The 23477-nt window shown below is 35.2% G+C and overlaps 1 protein-coding gene across 4 annotated transcripts in view; it reads left to right on the forward strand.

Moving 5' to 3' along the window:
* MMS22L (MMS22 like, DNA repair protein) overlaps window positions 1–23477 on the forward strand; it is a 120018-nt gene that overhangs the window by 28383 nt on the left and 68158 nt on the right. For 3 of the 4 annotated variants that reach the window (XR_016233842.1, XM_089332868.1, XM_089332869.1), the window contains 4 exons: window positions 1553–1615; window positions 7306–7425; window positions 9345–9568; window positions 11620–12129. Coding sequence is in view for 3 of the 4 variants with exons in the window: in XM_089332868.1 (XP_089188994.1) it covers window positions 1553–1615; window positions 7306–7425; window positions 9345–9568; window positions 11620–12129 (917 nt within the window). In the remaining variant the exon portion in view is untranslated. Of the gene's footprint in view, window positions 1–1552; window positions 1616–7305; window positions 7426–9344; window positions 9569–11619; window positions 12130–20780; window positions 20905–23477 lie in introns of those variants that run through there. The other variant, XM_089332870.1, reaches the window with a different exon arrangement.

Below are 23477 nucleotides of genomic sequence, written 5' to 3' on the forward strand. Positions count from 1 at the left end.
CTTCTGCTTTTTTTTTTTTTTAAGGATTTATTTTATTTATGTGAAAAGCAGAATTATAGAGAGAAAAAGAGGGAGAGACAGAGAGAGGTCTTCCATCTGCTGGTTTATTTCCCAAATGGCTACAGTAGCCAGGATTGGCTGGACTGAAGCCAGGAGCCAAAAGCTTCTTCAGATCTCCTACATGGGTGAAAGAGCCCAAGGATATGGGCTATCTTCTGCTGCCTTTCCCAGACACATTAGCAGGGAGCTGGTTTGGGAGTGGAACAGCAGGGACATAAACCAATGCCCATATGGGGTGCCAGTGCTACAGACAGTGGCTTTATCTGCTATGCCACAGTGCTGGTCCCTGCTTCTGGCTTTTTTTTTAGTATCTACTCCACATGTCCAGATGAAGACGATGACGACTACTACTACTACTACTTCTTCCTCTTCCTCTTCTTCTTCCTCTTCCCCCTCCTCCTCCTTCCTTCCTTCCTTTTTCCTTCCATCCTCCTTCTTTCTTCCTTTCCCTTCTTCTTCTTCCTTTTTTTTTTTTTTTCTTTAAGGATTTCTATTTGTTTGAAAGGCAGAGCAACAGAGAGAGAGAAAGGGAGAGGGAGAGAGATTGAGTTCTTCCATCCACTGGTTCATACCCCGAATGGCTGTAACAGCCAGATCTGGGCCAGGCTGAAGCCAGAAACTCCATCCTGGTCTCCCACATGGGTGGCAGAGACACAGGTACTTGGAACATCTGCTGCTGCCTTCTCAGGCACATTAGCCAGGAGCTGAAGTGGAGCACTCAGAACTTCAACTGGCACTCTGATATGGGAAGCTAACATTGTAAGCAGCTGCTTAACCCACTGTGCTACAATGCCAGCCTGTACCTGTGTGAACCTTTAAGAACTGAGCATTAAGTGAACTGAATGACCTGTCAGAAAAGTGGAGTTGTTTTCAATGCTTAATCCTTATAAATGTCCTTTTTAGCTCTCCTCATTGTGGAAAGTATTCCAGATAGTCAAAGTTACCAGAGGGGTAATCATTGACTAAATGAAGTAGCACTGTACAAAGTTTTTCTTAATCTTCTGTATAGTGGTGTGTTTTTACCTTTTTTTTTTTTTTTTTTTTTTTGTGACCAAGGTAGACCAGCTCAGAGCCATTATGCAAAAATTGAAAGGAAAAGAATCTCTAGCAAGGTGAATAGGAAAGAACATTTAGCATTTAAAATTCCAAAAATACATATAAATTGGATGAAGGGTTTTTTCTGTTAGATCATGTCTGAGTAGAAATTAAGCATTTATTAAAATATTTCTAATCTTATTGAAGCACCACTGTTCAGTGAGATAGCTCCAGTTAAGGTTTATATTGCATTGAAATAGTTATACTTTTTTTTTTCCTACCAAATCTGTCAACTCACCTTATGTCTAGTTAATTTTAGAAATTCAAGAAATTGTAGTGATATTTGATGGCAGAGAAAATGTCCTTCATGTCTATGATATTAAATATATACATAATTGAGAGCAATACTTTAATGATGAAACAGTGCTTTTTTTTTTGCTTTTTTTTTCCTTTCTAGAGACAAATGGTATCTAATTGGAACTTTGTAGAAGAACTGCTAAAAAAGTCCATCAGTGTTCAGGTATGTAATTAAAATTGGACAGTTTGTGGACTTTGTAAATTTTTATGTTACAAATATTATTTGAAAAAACCAAGCAAACTGTTAAAATGACTTTAATAAAAAATAATTTTCTTATTAAAAATCTTTGATAGAATCATTTTTGAAGGGTCAACTCGTAGTGATTCATATTACTCACTCTCCTTTAAGATTTTTGTTTTTAACATTGAGTTGTCAGTTAAAGGACAAAGATAATTATCCTAGTTGGTGACTTTGACAAAATGTATTCAAAATAAGTGGTAGATGCTTCAGAACTATAAGCCATTCCTTGTATGATATCAAAGTAGGAGACATGATGAGGGAGATAGTCAGTGGCACTTGGAAATTCAGCTGTATCCTCATCACAGCAGGAAGGTGACTTGCCTTACTGAGCAATTTGTCTTACAGGCTTGAATCGTATTCTAACTGATAAGGTCCTAGTTTCTGAGCATTCATTTCATACCTTATCATTTTTCTTTCTGCAGAGCTGTTAATGTAGTGCTTCATGGCCCAGAGGTCAGACTTGACCTCCTTTTAAAATACTTTCAAATACGCTGTTCATCACATCTTTAAACATGTTATATTGTAGTTCTGTAAAGCTTTGTAATATAAATAAATTATCATTTATGTAAGTTTATAGGAATTAGAGTAAAGATTTTTTTTAACTTTAAAAATAAATTACTTTTCTGTTAATATTGTTTAAAACTTGAAGAGGAATAAAGAAATATTATAGTATAAGGTTGCTTTATGTGTGTGTATATGTATAGTAGGTACATCTTTGAAAATGATTTTAATTGCTTGAATTTTCCTTTTACCTGTTATCTGTACTAAGTCTTTTCTTCTACCCTTTTGAAAATTTTATTTAATTATTTTTATTTATATTAGGTGTATATTAAGTCTTTTTTAGGTGAAACATAAGTATAGTTAGTTATATCATGTGTCTTACAATTATGAACTAAAAATACTAGCTTTTAATGCCAAAGATTTCTGTTTACATAAGTTTTAGCAAAAACAAAAGACCTATAATCCTTTTATGATCTTTTCCCAACCACGGTACAAGTTTTCATTTATACTTCATTTTTTCTCTATTTCATCTTAACTGGTTTTCTTCATTCTTTTTGAGAACATACTGATTTAGTCTCAAAAATCTTATATGTTCTCATTGTAGGGTATTACTAAAACATTTGAAACAACAGAAGTATATATTACAGTAGTCACCATTATTTGCATATGTTGTTAGTCTTATCTTAATACTTTAACATAGCCTGGTTAAAATCAAGTCCAAAGAATTTCTGTAAAGTCTGGATTACATTATTTTTCTATTGACAGTTACTGTACCTAAGCCAGTAACTGAGAGGTTTAGTTCCCAAATTAAGTTGTAACCACTGGTGTCGTTTAAATTTCCTTTTCCTAACTTCTGTTTCTGTTGTATTTAGTTATTTTTAAACTTCTTTTCAGCTATAATAATATATGAATTTCTTTTTTGCTCAGCTAGTTTCAATTCATTGTGTCTTTTCGGAAACAGTAAGGTTTATATGAATAAATATAACTATACCCATTCTGGTCAGGAGCAACAGGAGGGAGAAATTGGCATCACCTCTATTCCTATAAAATTTTGCAATTTTGCCTAAGAGATGAAAGCCTTCTTTAAATACCTTTATTTTCTTGATAATTAATACTTTTATATTCCATAAGTAGTACAAGACAAATGCTGGAGTTCTTGAAACCAATTTTATTGGTACAGTAGGTGGTCATGAAGAATAAATATGTTTGGATAGAGCTGTCAGTTTGATTGTATTTGTTTGTTTCCCTCTAAGGTAAATTAAAGCTTTACCATGTTCATGCTCTTTGTCTTGATCTCCAGCAGTGAAAGAATCCACTTGCCAAGGTGTGCCACATTTGTTTAAACACACACACACACACACACACACACCTTCCAAATATGCAGCAGTCTTCAAATACAATTGGTAAACATTTGACTGTAGCTTTAATTAAGGAAATAATGTTTCATATTTTTTTGTAGCCTGAGTATATTCCAGAAACAGACATTGAACTTCAGTATAGCAAATATTGTTTAGTTTTCCTTATATAGGTACAGTTGAATAGTTAAAGTGCTTTAGAGATTTTTTAAGAGGTAATCCTGTTTAATATGAGGATACTGTTTAATTTGATTTCAGAGAAAATGGAATTAAAAGGTAATTTTTAGTGCCAATGAACTTTTTAAAGACTCCTCATATTTTTGAATGTTGATTGCAGATATTGATTCTACCTTTAAAACATTATTATTTTCATATGAAAAGTTTTTTCTATTAACTACTTTTTAAAGGCCTTATTTTTTTGTAGATTACAGGAATAGTTTTCTAGTTTTGTAGTATTCTTGAAAGTGTACTAAAAAAAGCAAGTCTGATTTTTTTTTTTTTTTTTTTTGACAGGCAGAGTGGACAGTGAGAGAGAGAGACAGAGAGAAAGGTCTTCCTTTTGCCGTTGGTTCACCCTCCAATGGCCGCCGCTGCAGCCGGCGCACCGCGCTGATCCGATGGCAGGAGCCAGGATCCAGGTGCTTTTCCTGGTCTCCCATAGGGTGCAGGGCCCAAGCACCTGAGCCATCCTCCACTGTACTCCCTGGCCATAGCAGAGAGCTGGCCTGGAAGAGGGGCAACCGGGACAGAATCCGGCGCCCCGACCAGGACTAGAACCCGGTGTGCCGGCGCCGCAAGGTGGAGGATTAGCCCATTGAGCCACGGCGCCGGCTGCAGTCTGATTTTTTAAAAAACTAATTTTGATTTCTCAAATACACCTTAATTTGGAGAGTCCAGGTCTAAAAACGACTCTGAATATTGTTAGATCCAAATAATGTGGGATGATACTCCTCTATTTACTAATTAAAAATACAGTGTTTTCTTCAGCAGAGGAATCTTCACTAGAATACTACAGTCCAATTTTATTTATATAATCATAAAAATGAATGCAGAGAAATTAATGATAACAGTTGTAATTTTAGCTTGCAAATAAATTTTATTCTTCTGATTGTTTCTGAATGATAGGTTTTTTATGCATAAAGAAATGAACGAGTTCTTCAGTTATGTGTATTTTATAACCAGTTGTTAAGTTTCTTTTTTTTTAAGACATTTATTTATTTGAAAGGCAGAGTTGTAGAGAAAGAGGGAGAGACAGAGAGATCAATCTTCATCTGCTGGTTCACTCTTCAGTTTACCAAAATGGCCAGGACTGGGCCAGGCTGAAGCCAGGAGCCTGGATTGGAAGTAGAGTAGCTGGGAAATGAACCGATATCCAAAGAGGATGCTGGTGGTGCAGGTGGTGTCTTTACCTATTACGCCACTATGCTGGCCCTCATTATTGCTATTTTAGTGCTTCTTTGTCATTGTGTTTTTGCATAATTGTATGTTTTGGTTCTAGATCTGTTGTGGTCAAACAGCTTAGTTTTCTGTAGTGTTTCCTTTTGTTGTTTTCTCACTCCAATAAGTGTGTCATGGGAACATCTCCTCAGATAGTCCTCTCTACCATATTTCAGTTTGTTTTTTCTTATAAATGAGCACTAATGTGTCTGCTACCTCCCCTATTCTTCACTGCTGTATATTCTCATTTGGGCTACCTGGAGTTGAAAATGGGCAAATTCTTTCTCTTCATATTCAGTGTGTGTGTGTGTGTGTGTGTGTATGTGTATGTGAGTGCATGTGCGTGGGTGTGTATGTGAAGAATATTAAAGGGAAATTATTCAAAACACAGCAATGGTTAAATGTACAAAATGGAGAAATATAGAATACAACGGAGCTTCAAAAAGTTTGTGGAAAATATGTACTATCTTAATGTAAACTATCTTTAATTCCATATTAGTTCTTAAATGTCTCATATCATCCCAGATTTATTATTTTCACTTTTCAAATATGAAGGTTTAGGTTCAGAACTTCCAAATTGCATACTCAAGCTCACTTAATTGGTAGCTAAGATTTATGACTCTGAAGTCTCTATTATACACACAATTCTAGGTCACTTTGTAAAAACAGGATAGAAAAGAAATAAGCATTTAGCAGATACCTGTTTGATCAAGATTGCTCTTAGTGACTAGATCATGATTTGAGTCTTCTCAGAAAGATCTAACTTAACTAACTGCCTAGATCTAACTTAACCTTATAATACTAAGCTAACTCAGGAACTTTCCTCTTGAGTTCTATGTTTTAATGCTTCTCTTTCAGATTTTTAAAGGTTTGAGTCTCTTTCATTCTATCATTAGCTCAAATGTTACCCTCAAAAAGGCCTTTTCATTCATAGCACCTGATTTTATAATGATGCTTTTCCTCCACCAGTTACTCTGTTGCATTATCCTACTTATTTTTTTTCACAGCAGATAGAACTGTTTGAATTTACCTTGTTCTAGTATCCATTTCTCTTTTCCTTCCCAAAAGTATAAGTCATATTTGTGCAAATGCTATGTCTGTGTCTGAGTTATTCATTACTCTATGCCTAGTATCTTAGAACAATGCCTAATATTTTTAGTAAGCTTTAAATGTAAGTGTTGAGTGAGTGTTGTTGTAGAGTTGGTTCAGCCAATACTTGGGATGCCCACATCTTTTATCAGAGTACTGGTTCCAGTTCCAGCTTCTCTGCTTCCAGTCCAGCTTCGTGCTAATTTATTTTGGGAGGCAGCAGATAATGGCTCAAGTGCTTGGGGCCCTGTCAGTCATGTGGGAGATCCAGATAGAATTTTTGGCTCTTACCTTGAAGGTGGCCTATCCCTGGCAGCTGTGGGCATTTGGGGAGTAAACTAGCAGATGAACAGTCTCTCCCTCTGTGTGTCACTCTGCCTTTATAGTAGCTGAAAATAAAAATAAACATTAAAAATATAACTTGAATGATGAGAATTCCTGGGTGTGTCATTTTTAAATGAATTTGCATGATTAGTTCATCATAGAAGATTAAAATGTCTACTTTTTGGGTCAGTGTTGTGAATGAAGCCATGTGATGCAGGTTTGTGTCCTGGCTGCACCACTTCTGATCCAATTCCCTGCTGATGTGCCTGAGAAAAGCAGCAGAAGTTGGCCTAAGTGCTTGTGCTCCTGCCACCCATGTGGGAGACCTGATGAAGTGCCTGGCTCCACCCTGGCCATTGCAGCCACTTGAGGAGTGAAGCAGTGGATGAAAGACCTCTCTGTAACTCTTTCAAGTAAATAAGTCTTGAAAAAAAGGAAAAAGTCTACTTCCTTTTTCCATCTCCTGAAAGATAATACATGTGTTATCCCTAGCCTTTGGTTTTTAAAAGAATAGCTGTTACTATCCTTTAAAAGAATTTGACCAGATACTTAAGTATGTTCAAGCCTTCTCAATTTCTTCACATCTTAATTCTTAGATCATTTTTTCCACTTTTAATATGGGTTTCCTTTCCAGTCTTTGGGTTTCTAACGTCATTAATTTATGAAACATGTACTGTAATTTTTTAAATAATTGGGTTAAAGTAAAATTGAGTTACATAATTGCCATTTTCTGAGTATCTAATAGTCCCTTAAACAAGTTTTAGAAGTATACCTGAAGATGAAATGGATATGCTTTGATGATACATATTCATGTTCTTTGTAACCTTAGGTTATTTCGTGCAGTGTCAGGTGATAACAGTCATCTTACCAGGGCACATTTACTCCCTTATAACTTTATTTTCTTAGGATGGTATATTAGAGGAACAATTACGAATGTATCTTCATTGTTGTTTGACACTTTGTGATTTCTGGGAACCAAATATTGGAATTGTCACCATTCTATGGGAATATTATAGTAAGAACCTGGTAAGTAGCAGAATAAATAATTGTGATGGAAATTTGAAGGATTTGTACATGATTTTTAAGGGATAATTTTGTGGTTTAATTATGAGTAGTATGAAATCTTGAAAAGTTAATTTTGTTACAAGATTAAGAATAGTTATCCTTTACAAGTATTGGTATTGTCTCTAGAGAATTGGTGTAAGGAAGACAGCACTTGATACCTCTTTTTTTTTTTTTTTTTTGAGAGTGAATGCAGAAAAATATTTTTTAAATCTTCATTTTTAAATTTTTTGTAATAATCATTGATTGCTTGTGACATATTAAGCAGGCCATATAGACTTGAATAAGTTGCAGTCTTAGCACTTGAGTAACTTATAGGCTAATTGGTAGGTACACGTGTATTATGGTAGAAGTTAAAGATACTGTGAAATGCCAGAAGAAGGAGGATGCTACCCAGTGTATGGAATTGTGGAAGACTTTATGATATCATAATTGTTAACAGTCTTACAAATGAGTAGAATTTTCTAACTATAGAAGATAAAAAGCATCTAGGTGGAAGGAACATTATGAACAGATGTATGGAGATATCAACAAGTATGGTATATTCCTCCAGTGTTAATAGTTCTGAATGATATGTCTGATGTTATTAGGGAGAGAGATGGGAGGATGAATAAAGGAGGCAGTCTTGGACTAGACTATGAAAGGTTGAAGATAATGTACAGCTGTTTCCTGGTTGATCCAGGAGACATTAGAAAGCAAGGAATGTGACATGTTAGGTATGTTTGAGAAAGCTGAATTGGATACAGATGAGTTAATCCATTCTAGTATGAACAGATAATACCATGACTGAGAACTAAAACAGAACAGTGGATTTAGAAAGGAGAGGATGGGGTTGGAAGAAAACTTAAAAGGTAGGTGTAAAAGATTTAGTTAATTTGTGTAGAGAAGAGGAGATTTGGAATTTGTGGGTTTTTGTGTAGTGAACTTTTCAGTCAAGATGGACAATGTTAGTGGAAGATTTACCAGTATATACCAACTTTGGATTTGTACATAATGGAGATTATTAAAAATAATAGGGGCAGCCCTTTTGGCACTGAGAGTTAAGCTCCCATATTGGAGTGCCCAGAATTGAGTCTTACTTCTACTTCCAGTCCACCTTCCTGTTCATGTCTCAGCATGAGAGTAACCTAAGTACTTGGGTTCTGGCCACCTGTGTGGGAAACCTCAGTGGAGGTCCTGGCTTTTGGCTTCAGCCTGACGCAGACCCAGGCATCTGGGTGTGAACTAGTAAATGGAAGATCTTTCTCTCTCTCCTTCTCTCTCACTTTGCCTTTCAAGTAAATAATATTTTATTATTAAAAAAGGGGAACAAGAGATAGCTTGAAGGACCTCTCATTGTCCAAAGAATGGGAAAATTTGAGCGTAAGAAGGAATAATGACTATAATGGATTAAAACCTGAAATACATTGTAATCCTTAGTTTAAACTACCATTTTGTGCATCTGATGAAATAAGGCATCTGAACTATCAGTGGCTGCTAAAATCATTTAGTGAAAGGCTGGTAGGAATCTCTAAAATGAAGAGATCAGGCTGACACCCTGGTTCAATCTTTATGTTACCTGTTATAAAAAATAGTATAACAGAAATTTTGGGATACATACAGAATAAAAGAGCTTTAAGAGGCATATCAACTGAATGCAATGTATGGACCTATTCGTATCCTAATTTGGACAAATCAACTATTAGAAACATGTTTTTGGATAATCCATAATTTGAATACTCCTTAATGTTCTATGCTGTTACGAAACTTTTATTTGAGGGAGTATATGATAGAGATACTATGGTTTTTGTGAATAAAATGAAAACTTTTAATGAGATAATTAGAATTTGTGACTTCCATTTTATGTACTAAAGTGCTAATACTTGTTTTCTTTTTGCTTTTAGAATAGTTCCTTCACTATTTCTTGGCTTCCTTTAAGAGGCTTTATTAATATGAAGTCACCCTTAACTATGCTTGAAATGGTGAAGACCTGCTTTTCTGATAAACAAGACCATGACCTATATAAATCCAGCAATAGTTACAACATTTTCCTTTGCATTTTGGCAAAAGTTGTTAAGAAAGCAATGAAGAACAATGGCCCTCATCCTTGGAAACAAGTCAAAGGAAGGTGTGTGTAATATTTTTCTTTGTTGTGACTGTTTACTTTCATTTTTGCCAGAGTATTCCCATTTGTGTTTTTTAAGCTAATTTGTGGTTAGAATCTTTCTAGTTGGCACATTTAAAATGTATTCCTTAATGTGAGAGCAAAATATGGGGCTTTTTGGTCCTACCAATTTGTTACAGTCAGAAACAAACCTAATATTCATAACTCATGGATTCAGTTTCTTATCTCACAACAATGTTGAGGATTACAAGAATTCTATATATGAAATGTAAGAATATTAGGAAACTGTTAGGATATTTTTCGAAAATTAATTATAATTTCACTACTTAATCCATTAAAAATGCTAGAAAAAAATCTCCAAATCGTGTATTAATAACTAACAGGTTCAATGTATAAAAGCTTTATGTTCTTTAAGTCTAGCAGTTCACAAGCTTTGCTTCTTTTCATGAATACTTATCAGCAAAGTGTAGTAGAACTCAGGTAACACTAATGAATTCATTTTGTGAGACTGTATTCATTTTTATTGTGATAAAATAAACTTTTGATCATATTAGTCTGTTTTTCTATTTGAGAATTAATTGTTTAATGTATACAATTTAAAAATTGAGAATTTTTGACTGACACATAATTGCAGATTTACAGGGTACAGTGTAATAGTTCAGTGTGTATATATATATATATATATACACAATATGTAATGATCAAATCAGAGTAATTGGTATATTTATCATCTCATTTATCACTTCTTTCTATTGGGAACCATTAAAATTAATGGATACAACTTTTAATCATCTGTGCTTATTTTACTTCCATTGATTATTAACCTTTTTTCAGTCTTCAGTGTATAGTACACCACTATCTGTTTGTTTGGCTGAACCTCTCTGAGAACAGACTACTTCTTAATCTAAGTAGAGACTTCTAAAGAGTTACTGAATGAGATTTTATTTTCACAGTGACTGATAGTTCCTTTAAAAATGTGACGATACAGTTCGTGTTTATTATTTAGAAGATTTTTTTAAAATAACTTTTCTATTATACTTTCAATAATTGGTTCAAACAGTAGTTTTTTTCTTTTGTTCTGTTTGCCAGATTGTTTTTTTAATCTTAAACAATTTTTTGGAAAACATGTTACTCAGAATTTTATTGCTAAAAGAAACCATCGGAATTTGTTTAGTAACAAATCTATTAGGCAGGTACTCTTTGTCAAGCATGATGGTGGAAATGAGAGGATATACAAAAAAAGTTAAACAGTCTCTCAGAGCTTATTAGCTCTTACATAGTTACTTATAAATCAACATTTAACCTCTCATAAGCATTAGTCATTTCTCTCCTGTATAAGCTAAATAAAGAAGTTACAAAACGTAATCGATAAGTAGGAATTCAAAATGAATTGCTACCAATGTTAAGCCCTTAATTGATGAAAGAAAAGTATAACCATTAATTTGTATTAAGTAGTGCTAATGAAAGATTTTTTTTTTTAATGAGTAGTCTTGGACATTTGAGCACTAATGATTTTTCTTTGCAGGTGGATAAAAATGGTTCCTCTAGCACTTAAATGGTTTTAGGGTACAAGTAAAGCAAGAACAAGTCTGTGAAGGATGGAGGGAGAAAAGGGCTTAATGAACATTATTGTATAAAATTGTTAAGATTTCTATAAAAACATGTCTAACTGTACATAAAAGATTATACATCCTTTCCTGTTTGTTGATAAAAATAAGGGGGGAAAAGGTGATGAGCGACTCTAAGAGAATGCTCTGTACCCTATGAAAAAAAATTTCTTCTGCTCTTTGGGGAGAGACCCTTGATTCTTTGATTCACCTAGAGATGATTTGCTGAAACATTGAGAAACCTGAAAAGTAGGGCTATTGTGTGAGTTTGTTTTCTAAACAGAAAAAATGACAAAGCAATATTAAAATTAGCTAAAATTTTATACACTTTATGTATTTTATATTTTAATATGTCTAGAGTATTGAATGAAATTTATTTTAAAAGGTAGGGGTTTTTTTTTTTTTTAAGAAAACCATTCTATTAAAGCAATTTTTTATGTTTCACAGAATATATTCTAAATTCCATCAAAAAAGAATGGAAGAATTAACTGAAGTTGGTTTGCAAAATTTTTTCAACCTTTTTCTGCTATTAGCAGCTGTGGCAGAGGTTGAAGATGTAGCAAGTCATGTTTTAGATCTCCTTAATTTCCTGAAGCCTGCCTTTACAACATCTCACAGGGCCCTCATTTGGAAAGGTCAGATGGCCTTCCTCTTGATGTATGCCCAGAACAATCTGGACATTGCTGTTTTGGCTGAGAAACTTTCGTGTGCTTTCCGGGAAAAAGCAAAGGAATTCCTGGTATCTCAGAAGGATGAAATGGCACAGAGACAGGCTCTGTGGTCTTTGCTTTCCATCTACATTGATGGTGTTCAAGAAGTGTTTGAAACCAGCTACTCCTTGTATCCTTCTCATGAGAAACTGCTCAATGATGGATTTAGTATGCTTCTGCGAGCTTGTCGGGAACCTGAACTTAGGACTGTGTTGAACTTTCTACAAGCTATTCTGGCCAGAATCAGGTATGTTTTCCTGCATTGTGCTATATTTACTAGTTTATTTTATATCATCTATATTGATTTTATTTAAAATTTTTCCTTTGACATGCTTATGAAATCTAAATGTAGAAGGAAGAGCTACAAGGGCATAAATCAGTAGTTTTCAAACTTCTTTCAAACAATAGCTCTTCAAAAGAAAGCTTATATTCAAATAAGGAGCAAAAGTAAACTCATTAGCTCTTATGTAATCCCAGAACCATGTCTCTTACTTTTCCTTCCCCTACCGCCTCTCAGAAATTTTTATTATCCAGCAGTGTGTTATGGGTATTCTAAACAACTCTATGAGCTAGAACCTGAGGTGGCTTTCATTGAAGCATATGTAATTTTGTTTCCATAGGGACATTTTAGCCATACTGTACCATTACAACACCAATCACCTATGCCAAACTTATAGAATCACTTAAACTAGGCAAGTATGTAAAATATGTGGATATACTCAAACCCAAATTTAATGATGGATAAGAACAATGGTTAATATTATCTTTAAGTCTTTTTTATATAACAGTTTTACTTTTAAAGTACATGTTCTTTAGAAGTTAGACACTATTACTTAGTGTTGTTAGCAAGTTGTATAAAAGTTGTGTATAGAAATGCGATTTTATTTGAAATCAGGGTCTGGAGTTAGTGTACAGACTGCTTTCTCCCAAGATCACATAAAAATAGCACCTATTTTTCAGAGTTAATAAGCTTGGTAAAATTTCCAAGTTTGGGAAATTTATTCATTACCAGATTTATTCATTATTAACAAATTAAATTTGTATTTATTATTTCAAAGACAGAATAACAGTGGGGTGAGGGGAAAAGAAAGAGAGTGAGATCTTCCATCGCTGGTTCATTCCTTAAATAGCAACAACAGCCAAGGATGGGCAAGGCTGAAGCTGGGAGCCAGAAACTCCATCCAAGTCTTCCGCATGGGTGGCATGGATCCAAGTAGTTAGGCCATCTTCTGCTGCTTTCCCAGGTGCATAGCAGGAAGCTGAATTAGTAGCGGAGCAACCTGGACTAGAACCAGCACTCCAGTATGGGATGTTGGCCTTATAATCAGCATCCTAACTCTTTGTGCCACAAGGATGGCCCAAGACCAGTTCTTTTTGATGATTACTTAGTATTTTATTAGGTACATGTACCAAATTTTGTTTAATTAGTCCCGGTGATGTATATTTACATTGCTTACCATTTTATGTTATTAAAAACCCCATTTTTATTTTACATCTTGTTATATCCATCTCTGTGAAGTATATCTGTTGATTAATTCCTAACATTGAATTAAGTCATGTGTGTGTATTTTAAATATGAACGATATTACCAAATTCTTTTTTTTTTTTTTTTGACAGGCAGAGTGGACAGTGAGAGAGACAGAGAGAAAGGTAGAAAGGTCTTCCTTTTGCCATTGGTTCACCCTCCAATGGCTGCCACGGCCGGCGCACCGTGCTGATCCGAAGGCAGGAGCCAGGTGCTTCTCCTGGTCTCCCATGGGATGCAGGGCCCAAGCACTTGGGCCATCCTCCACTGCCTTCCTGGGCCACAGCAGAGAGCTGGCCTGGAAGAGGGGCAACCGGGACAGAATCTGGTGCCCCGACTGGGACTAGAACCTGGTGTGCCGGCGCCGCTAGGTGGAGGATTAGCCTATTGAGCCACGGCGCTGGCCCCAAATTTCTTAAAAAGAAAACAAAGTACCAGTTTTTCTGTCCCTAAAAATATATGAAAAAGCCACCATTTTTGTTTTTAGATGATTGTATGGAGTGTACTTAAAAAAAATGTACCCTAAAATAAGAGCACACAAAAGTTTGTTAAAAACATTAGTGGAAGCTTGGTAGTAGGAGAATGAGAAATGGAAATATGAAGCAAGAAAATTATTTTTTCTCATATTTATTCATTCACTTCTTTTGTCTTGAGGCTCTTAATTGGGACTCCCGGTAATTTTTCAAAAGTAGTAACTAGAAACACAGAATGATTATTGTATTCTTGAAACATTTACCATTTGCTTCTTTATTTTATTACCCTGCCATCCCTATTTTTAGATGGAACTGGAAAAACATGGGACTTTTTTGTTACTTAGTAAAATAACACAGTTAATTTCAGAATTTCTAACCCACTGCCACAGCTGAGTTTTTACACCATCTTTATAGTAGTTTATAAATAGCTAAATTGAAACTAATCATAAATTTTTTTTATAAATTGGAGGTAGTTGAATGAAATATACAAAGTTTTTGCAAACCTGAAATTATTAACACTATTCATATACCTTTGAATGCATTTACGTTTTCTTTTTTGCTAATGGAAAAATTGCGTTTTATAATTTAGGGACTTTTATGTACTCTGTTTTTATAATTTTCTGAGTTCCAAATTTTGTTAGTTGGAAAAATGCATTGAGTGCTGTGGAGACAAGTAAATCACATTTCATTTACAATACTTTGTCTTGATTTATTAACATCGTATCAATCATCTAAATTTCACTTCTTATAATACAGTCACTTGCTTTTTAAAATTCAATTTGGTGGAAGTCTTTTAGCATTGAAGCCTAAGCTATTTAAGGGATGTTGGAAAAATGTTGCTTGCTAGTACCTTGTAAGCTATAAAGTGTCTCAATCCGCGAGATCATTACTCAGAAGTACAGATATACAAAGGCTAACCAAGATTGTAGGATTATGTAAGATGAAAATAAGTTTACTTTCATATTAAGAGTTTTCTTTTAAGAGGATCTAAATTGAGTTTCTAGGTTGCTATGCTCTGGAGGGAGGGAGTAGAAAAGGGGTTGCTGTTGATCTTTAGGACAAGCCTATGATAAAAGGACATGGATATTTATGTTGATAACATTTGATTTTTCTCACAAATGTGTTGTTTTGTTTTTGTTTCATGCTGCTAGACTGCTTTTTTTTTTTTTTTTTTTTGACAGGCAGAGGTAGACAGTGAAAGAGAGAGACAGAGAGAGAGAGTTATACACAGTGAGAGAGAGAGAAAGGTCTTCCTTTTCTGATGGTTCACTCCCCTAATGGCCGCCATGGTCGGTGCTGTGCCGATCCGAAGCCAGGAGCCGGGTGCTTCCTCTCGGTCTCCCATGCGTGTGCAGGGACCCAAGCACTTAGGCCATCCTCCACTGCCCTCCCGGGTCACAGCAGAGAGCTGGACTGGATGGGAGAGGAGCAACCTAGACTAGTACCCAGTGCCCCAACCAGGACTAGAACCCTGGGTGCCCGCGCCACAGGCGGAAGATTAGCCTAATGAACCACAGTGCTGGCCTAGACTATGCTTTTATTTTTTTTTTTTCTTTAAAAATATTTTATTCAAATATGATATACATATCAAGAAAGGCACATAATGAGTTTCTTTGTCAACTGATCAAGCTAATAACCAACAACCTCACTATTCCCACATCGCCACTTCTTTTTTTAACATGTGAAAGTGTCATTACAAGGTATGATTCAGTGAAGCAATATTTATGACTACATACCAAAAGACCTGACATCCACAATGCTTTTAAATAGTTGCTGTAGAAGAATTTCAAACCATGTACAAATCCTGTTGCCAAAATTATAGACCCATTTTAACAGAAGGATGAGGTCAGAGTATGAATAAGAATGGTGCAAATCTTTATAAATGCTGTCACATTTTAGACACTGCAGTCCTTTTAGTTTCTGAAGCTTGTATGGTAACTTACACACAATTATTCAGTGAGATTGATTATAGTATACACATAAAAAGAGGAATTGTGACTTGGATAGTTTCATTTTATCCCGAGGTAGGTATTGTAATTACAAACCAGCTTTTAGTTTGAGATCTTTTGGCGAGGAGCTCCAGAGATCATTTAGGATTACTTTACCTTAAACAGAGAAATAAGGAAGAGAAGGAGAGCAAGAAAACAAGAAAAGTCCTTTAATTATTTAATCATAGATAAGTGTGTTCCTTTTATTTCTTAACCCCAAATCTGGAACTCCATGGAAGATCTTTCACAGCAGTCATTTAGGTATGCTATATAATACTAACATTAGAAAGGTCAAAACCACTTTGGACAGTTTTTAAAAATTAAAGCATAGGCTCTCCCCACCCCCCTTTAAATTAAGAGCAGAGCTAAATTCTTTGAATTTTAGTTTAGGTAAGGCAGGTGGATTGCATAGATTGATGATATTTATTCCTTGCTGCATTCCTGACAAGGGACAAAATGAAATACTTTGCCTTCGCTATCTCTTCTGTTTTCAAAATCAGATGGGAATAAGGTTACCAGTCCTTGCATAAATGTGGTGTGTGTGTGTGTGTGTGTGTGTGTGTGTGTGTGTTGAGGTGGGTAATAGTTTATAACTGTATGACAGAGAAATTACAGGTAGGAAGGCACTAAGATCACTGATTAAAGGAAGAAGCAGCTCCCTCTAGGCTGTGGAACAAATCATAACTTCATATGCCACTTTCTGTTAACTGGAGCTGATGGCTCACCAGAGCATTCTTTATTGCTGATTAAGTAGCCTTATGAAAATACTGACTTGGTTATGTTAACTAAAAGCCTCTGTGTTTAAAACTTTGAATGTCAAATAGTTTCAGCAGTCATCTTTAACATTTCATGTTACTTTTCTAGAATCACATTTCTACTTCTCACTTTCTGTTATTTGACGTTAATATAAAAATGGCAGTCTTTCATTTGTGGAGTTAGGTGTAGCCAAAAGCTTTTCTTTAATTATATCCATTCATGCTGCTATAGTTAAGGGTCTGTCAGCATTTCCATTATAAACCTCCATTTTCAGGGTTTTATAACATAGCTATGAAAATTAGCTCTGGGCAAAAACTTGACATATAAGGCCTCATGAGATTCTCCCTCCTCCCCATCCCCTTTTTTCATTTTTACTGATGTAAGGGTGAATGATTTCAAAATGCCTTTTGGCATCTGCAAATATCATTTGGAGTTTAAAAGGAAACAATAAATTTTCAGGCTTTGTACCTGTTTGTTCTACCACTTAAGGGAGGTTGTGGACTTATGAATTTAAGCCAAATGGATATTGATCAACTGACATCTATTTTGTATTAAACAAGAGCTCAGTTTCAAAGAAGTCTGAAGGCAGTTGAGAAGTTGCCTAAAATACTAAATGTTGAAAAGAAAAAAGAATTCAAAAGGGATTATTACTTTTTGTGGGTGTGTGTGATGTGGTGTGCTAATAAAGTACAACTCCTGAAAAGATTAAGGCTGTTTTCCCTGCTTTCAAAATGTTTTCAAAATACATATATTTTTAAATCTTTTTTCTCTCTCCCCATGAGACCAGAAGATCATCTCTCTGTTATATGTCTGCTTTTAACACTTGGGATGTTATGTGTGTGTGCAGAAGAACTGTTTATTATTCCTGTCAAATATTTTATGCTCACTAGTTTTATTGGTAATATATCATTTATTCTAAACAAAGATTTCTCTTTTTTTCTTCCTTCAGTGGGAGAACTAGAGGTTGCCTAGGTAGGAAAGAGAAACTGTATTCTCTTGAGGGTCTGCTGTGTATGAAATAATTTACATGATATTTCAGGAAAAATAGAAAGGATGCTGTTGACAATCTGTGAGCTTTCTCTTTCTTTTGCTATTGTGTATCCTATTAGTATGAAATAGTTAGAGTTTCTAATTATTGAAAAATAGTTGACTATAGAGAAAATTGAAACTGGATAAGATTTTTACAATATATACATTGTGGATCTCAGTTTGCCCAAAATGTCAGCTGTTTTCATATATATAATTTGATGGAAACTTTAGGACAGTATACTAGTAATTAGAGAGAGCACATGAGTATGCTCTGTGGAAGAATACATTACCAGCTTTTATTTGAAAAATCAAGTAGAGAACTGTTGTTTACTAAGAGTGATCCATCTGCCATGCCAATTTTGGTTGCCTCAATGAAAGCATACTATCTCTAAGGAAATATATTATAAATCCTAGATTTGTATAAAGAATGAAGCATATAAAGAAAAGATTTCTTTAGCTTTGTATAAAGTATGATGTATATAAAGATAAAATTTCTTTATGTTGTTGTATATTTCAACTATTTACATATATTCTGTAAATTAGTATTTTGATCTAATTTGCTTTTTGCCAGGCTTGAATTTTGCATGGTGTATTTATGTTACATATTTTATAAATCCATGCAGTAATCTAAAACTACTCACTGTATTAGCTTGGCAGGGCTTATTCACTTTTTTGGTATTCTGATGAAACAGTTTGTATACTTAATTTTTCATATGTGGGGATGTATATTTGGGTCATCTATGTAGTCTCCAACTAGTTCTGCTACATAGGTATGAGTTCTTGAATAGTACAAAACAGTTTGCTTAAAATATTATGGGAGGAAACTTAGGAAGTCCTGACTTCTTTATTGGTAAAATGATTGTAATAGCACCTAATTCACTGACATCATGTGAGAAACACTGCTTAGAAAAGCATTAAATCCAGAGAATGAAAGTAATTGTCGAAACTTGAACTTGGAAATGCTTGGTGCTGGTCTCTGTAGGGATGAAGGTGGGTTAGCAGAGTACAGAGAAAGAGGAAAACCCAATTTAGACAGATTTAGGGGTTTAGGAAATATAATTTCAGAAGTTAGAGTAATAGAGGAGAGCTGGTTAGAGAATCAGTGAGCATCATATGTGACAGGAACCAGTGTTGCAGTGAGTAGATTTTTGTGCACAGTAAGTTGCGGTTTTTGCCACTGCTCCTCAAGCAGTTCCTGGCAGGTCTGATAGAAGACACTGTTGAAACGTAGTACCAAGTACATAGCTTTACGGTCAGTGAACCTGAGTTCAAGTCACCCCTCCTCTACTTAACAGTGGTTCAGTGTCTGGAAATTACTTAACATTTCCCAAATTTCAACTGCACCATTATAAAATTATACTGACCTTTCAAAGCGTTAAATTTCTGCTGTCATTAAATGGACCAAGGAAACAGAAAAGAGAAAGAAACTTAGATATTTATTTAAACCATCACTGTTTTTTTTTCCCACCAATTCATATTTTCTATTTCAGTCATCAGCTTTACTTGATGACTTACCCTTGTCCGTACATTTTATCTGCCTACTCAGCAGTATCCACATGAAAGTAGACAATAGTATTTGTATTGTCAGAATGCGCATTTAATACATAATATGAATTTCTTCTCTGTGTCTTTATACCTCCTAAGCACCAGTGGACTGAAGGCACTTTCAAAGAATTACAGGAGATTCATTCTCAATTACATGAATGGTTTTTGATGTTATTGAAAGATAAAGGTGTTCTTACTCTAGTTCAATGTTTTGGACCATTTTTTATTTTTTCCACTTAAGTAGTTTTTATCAAACTGTTCATAAAAACTGAACATAAAAGCAGGTGGAACAAGTAGGCCTTTGAACTTTTACTTGATTTTGAGAAATTTGAGAACCTCTCCATTAAGGTTGGGTTACAGGAACAAATTCTGGTTCTAAAATTAGATACTATCTGTACTGGAACTGGGTTGGAAGCACGGTAGTTGGAAGCAGTAACTGAGAAAATAGAGTGAAGGATAAAATCAATCTAAGGAAATTTCTCAGGCTGAAGATCTCATTAAAAACACTTAGTTTTGCCAGCACAGTTAAGAAAATAGATTCAGAGCAGGACCTATCTGTGTGAAATTTAGAATATTAGGTATAAAATAAAGATACTAGAGCTTTCATGATCTTTCCCCAACCCTTTTAGATATCTATTTTTTGTACTTCCTATTCCCTAGTCTTGTAATCTCCAGTTATAATCTAGTTCAGATCTATTTAATCCCAGTTCCTAATAATTTTAAAATTAAAGTAGGAGGTGAATGAAGTCTTAGATTTTTTTCAGTATTAATCCTACATTTAAGAAGTAGATGATAGAGGTTTTTTAAGATTTATTTATTTATTTTAAATGGATGCCTTTTAAAGTTTTTTTTTTTTTTTAAGATTTATTTATTGGAAAGAGTTACATAGAGAGAAGGAGAGGCAGAGAGAGAGAGAGAGGTAGGTCTTCCATCTGCTGGTTCACTCCCTGATTGGCTACAACAGCTGGAGCTGTGCTGATCCAAAGCCAGGAGCCAGGAGCTTCCTCCAAGTCTCCCCAGTGGTTACAGGGGCCCGATGACTTGGGCCATCTTCCACTGCTTTCCCAGGCTACAGCAGAGAGCTGGATTGGAAGTGGAGCAGCCAGGACTAGAACCAGCGTCCATATGGGATGCCAGCACTGCAGGTGGCAGCTTTACCTGCTGCACTGGGCCCTTATTTATTTATTTTGAAAGTTTTTCAGTGAGGGAGACAGACTGACAGAGAAAAAGAGAATCTTCCATCTGCTAGTTCATTCCCCAGTGACCACAACAGCCAGGACTGAGCTGGGCTGAAGTCAGGAGCCATGAGCTCCATCTGGGTATCTCAAGTAGGTAGCAGGGGCCTTCCCCAGGCTATTAGCAGGGAGCTGCATCAGAAGTGGAGCAAGCCAGTACATGAACTGGCGCTCATATGGGTTGCTGGGGTTGCAGACCACAGTTTTACCCACTATGCCACAATGCTGACCCTGATGAATAATTTAATTATTTCTTTTCTGACTCACAGTTGTTACCGAAGTTTGAAAATAGCAAAAATCTGATTTTGTGAGATAAAATCCAAAAATTCCATGTCTTATGATTTCAGAGGAAAAGAAAAGAGGAAATAAGAAAACTGAAACAGATGTTAGAATGAAGAACACTGGATGAAAGGACAAGGACAAAATAAATATAGTTGGTAAAAACAGCATTTTACTCTTTTGAAAATGGATCAGCTCAGTTGTTTAGGGAATAGAAGTGCCATGATTATTTTCTGTACCAAGCACTGGAATATTTCTCTTTAGTAAATGGTAATAAATCAAAAAATGTTGATTTGAGGCAAAAGCTACTTTTCCCAATCTTATTTATGTCACGGTAGTTCCTTGTCTGAACCCCATGGTTCACTATAGATATTTAGACCTCCCAGATCTTTGAAGCTTTAGATGAAATTCTGCAATGAGTTTGTAGGAAGACATCACTACTGTGCTCTTTCATGGCACCACACAGTGCTGTTCCTTAAGCCAAAGGCATGTTGTCATAATAAATATATTGAAGACTGGTAAATCCCATTCGTGACACGTTTGCTAAACTTCACTCTTCTCCAACCATGGAATAGGTAAAAACAGAAATGGTGACTTCAATAAGTGGATCCAGTCTAAAGAAACTCAGGTAAACTGATACACATGGTGACTTTTGATAATATAAGAGAAGTACTTAGCAAGCATCTCCTTCCAGTAAATATAGAATAAGCTACCTGACATTTTTTTTAATGATGTGATATGCTTGTGAGGGAGCAAAATCAATCTCTTAATTATTCCCATAATTAATTATTTTTGGATTAATCAAACCTCAGAAGGTAACATTAATTGAGGGAAAAGTAGATCTATTATGGTTTTAATATACTCCTAGCTATCATCACCATTTTCTGGTTTGTACCCTAGAGCTATTTTCTTGGGATGTGTTTTGTTGTAAACATCGGAGCACATCTTTGTTTTACGGTATGAATTTCCTTTTTCCACCATATTGTTTATAAGAAATAGTTCTTTTTCTCCATCTTATGGAAAAGAGTAAATACTCTGTTTTGAATTTTATTTACTTACATTTTAACAAAATTGAGAACAAACAAGGAGTGAAACTAGCATTTTAAACTCTTAATTTCAATTGTTTCTTCTTTACCTTACAAGATATATATTTTTCTCTCTTTAGGATATCTCTTGTCAGATTTAAGGCTTATTTAAAATGAAAAGAAAGCTGGAGCAATTTTCTTTATTCCATTTCAGTCTCCTAAGGCCTATTTCCCCCTGGTGAGCTCATAGCAACAGGGGGGTTTAAGGGAATTCAGCTTTCTGCAAATTAATGTCTCACATCATGAAAATTCAGGACTTTTTTTTTTTTATCTTGAAAAGTAATACAGTGAGTGCGAGTATTATTTCTTGCCAGCGGGTGGAAGATGAATGATTTTGTCACAGTTTTACTGCTTGATGAGCAGTGTCCTGAGGGTCAGGCTTAAGTCTGTGTCACTATGCTGCTCATTACTCTTGAGCTAAATAAGGGCTGATTGGATCTAAATTGCCTAGCACATGGGCCACAGATGAGCTCAGTGAGCAGGGGATGACCTGCTATTCAGTCTGGGAGTAACCCCGGTGTGCAAATGCAGCATTAGAACACCGTGGGAGAATGAGAGGCTACCGGCTGCTGCCAGCAAAAGAAATCGAAATGTAAAAACTCTTTGATGCTGTGATGTTAGAATTTGAAATGTGGGAAGTGACAGGTTGATGGTACTTATCAGCTTTGGCTGGATTAGAGAACAGTGTCATCTTGCTTATATAATGACAGAAGAATGAAGCCAGCAGCTAACTACTGTGCCGAATGGAGCCTCTGCTGTTGCCACAGCCAGTCGTTGCTGCCTCCTACTGGCAGTTTTCCTGGAAACCAGGAAAATATAATGAAGTAAAAAGCCTCTTCCATTGGTTTCCACAAATCGGGGGCTGTTTGGCAGTGAAAAGCTGCTATTGGAAGAATGCAAAAACAAAGGATATTTTAAAGCATACTTACTAGTAAATTGGTTTTAAAACACCAATGTAGGGGAAATTGGTTGCTCTAAAATTTTCTAGTGGGACAAAGGTTAATCCATTTATGAAGTGATACTACCCAGAGCAAGAAACCCCATCTGTGTACCCTTCTGGAATCATGTTCTTTCAGGGGGTCTCAGTTGGGCTGGTTGATCTCTCAATTATGTATTTTTACCAATAGCAGCACTTTACTAGCAACTAATCTTCAGAAACAACAGACTACCAACCACAGTGTTAGCACAGTTTGAAAGGCACCTGATAAAAATACAAAGCAAAAAACACCCCTGATTATGTAGTTTATTCTGCATAAATCTCTCTTTTAGGGAGGGAGTAGGATGGAAGGAAAATATTTCTCCTACAAACCAAATAATTAAAAAAAAGCCTAGCAAAGTCCTGTGATATAAGATCTTGTTTCATGTTAATCCTGCAGTTAAAAGTTTTTAAGAAATCAATATTAAGCTATTATTTTATGTTTGTAGTATTAAAGGTAGAAAATGTAGTTGAGTTTTTATAAAATTACTTGTCTCATTATGCTGTGAGAACTATTATGGTATATTGTTGTATCCTTCCATACTTTTCTTATTCATAAAGTTTTTTAAAAACCCAAAAAGGGACTAAATGCTGTTTAGTGGCCCCCTTTTTTCCACTTACTGTATCAGCAGCAGCTACCATATCAATGACATATATATTATTTTTGATGTCATCTTATTATTCCTTTGTGTGGATATACCATA

The sequence above is a fragment of the Oryctolagus cuniculus genome, chromosome 5 (assembly GCF_051225735.1).
Source record: "Oryctolagus cuniculus isolate XC-2025 breed Fujian yellow rabbit chromosome 5, ASM5122573v1, whole genome shotgun sequence".
In the NCBI taxonomy this organism is placed as follows: Eukaryota; Metazoa; Chordata; class Mammalia; order Lagomorpha; family Leporidae; genus Oryctolagus; species Oryctolagus cuniculus.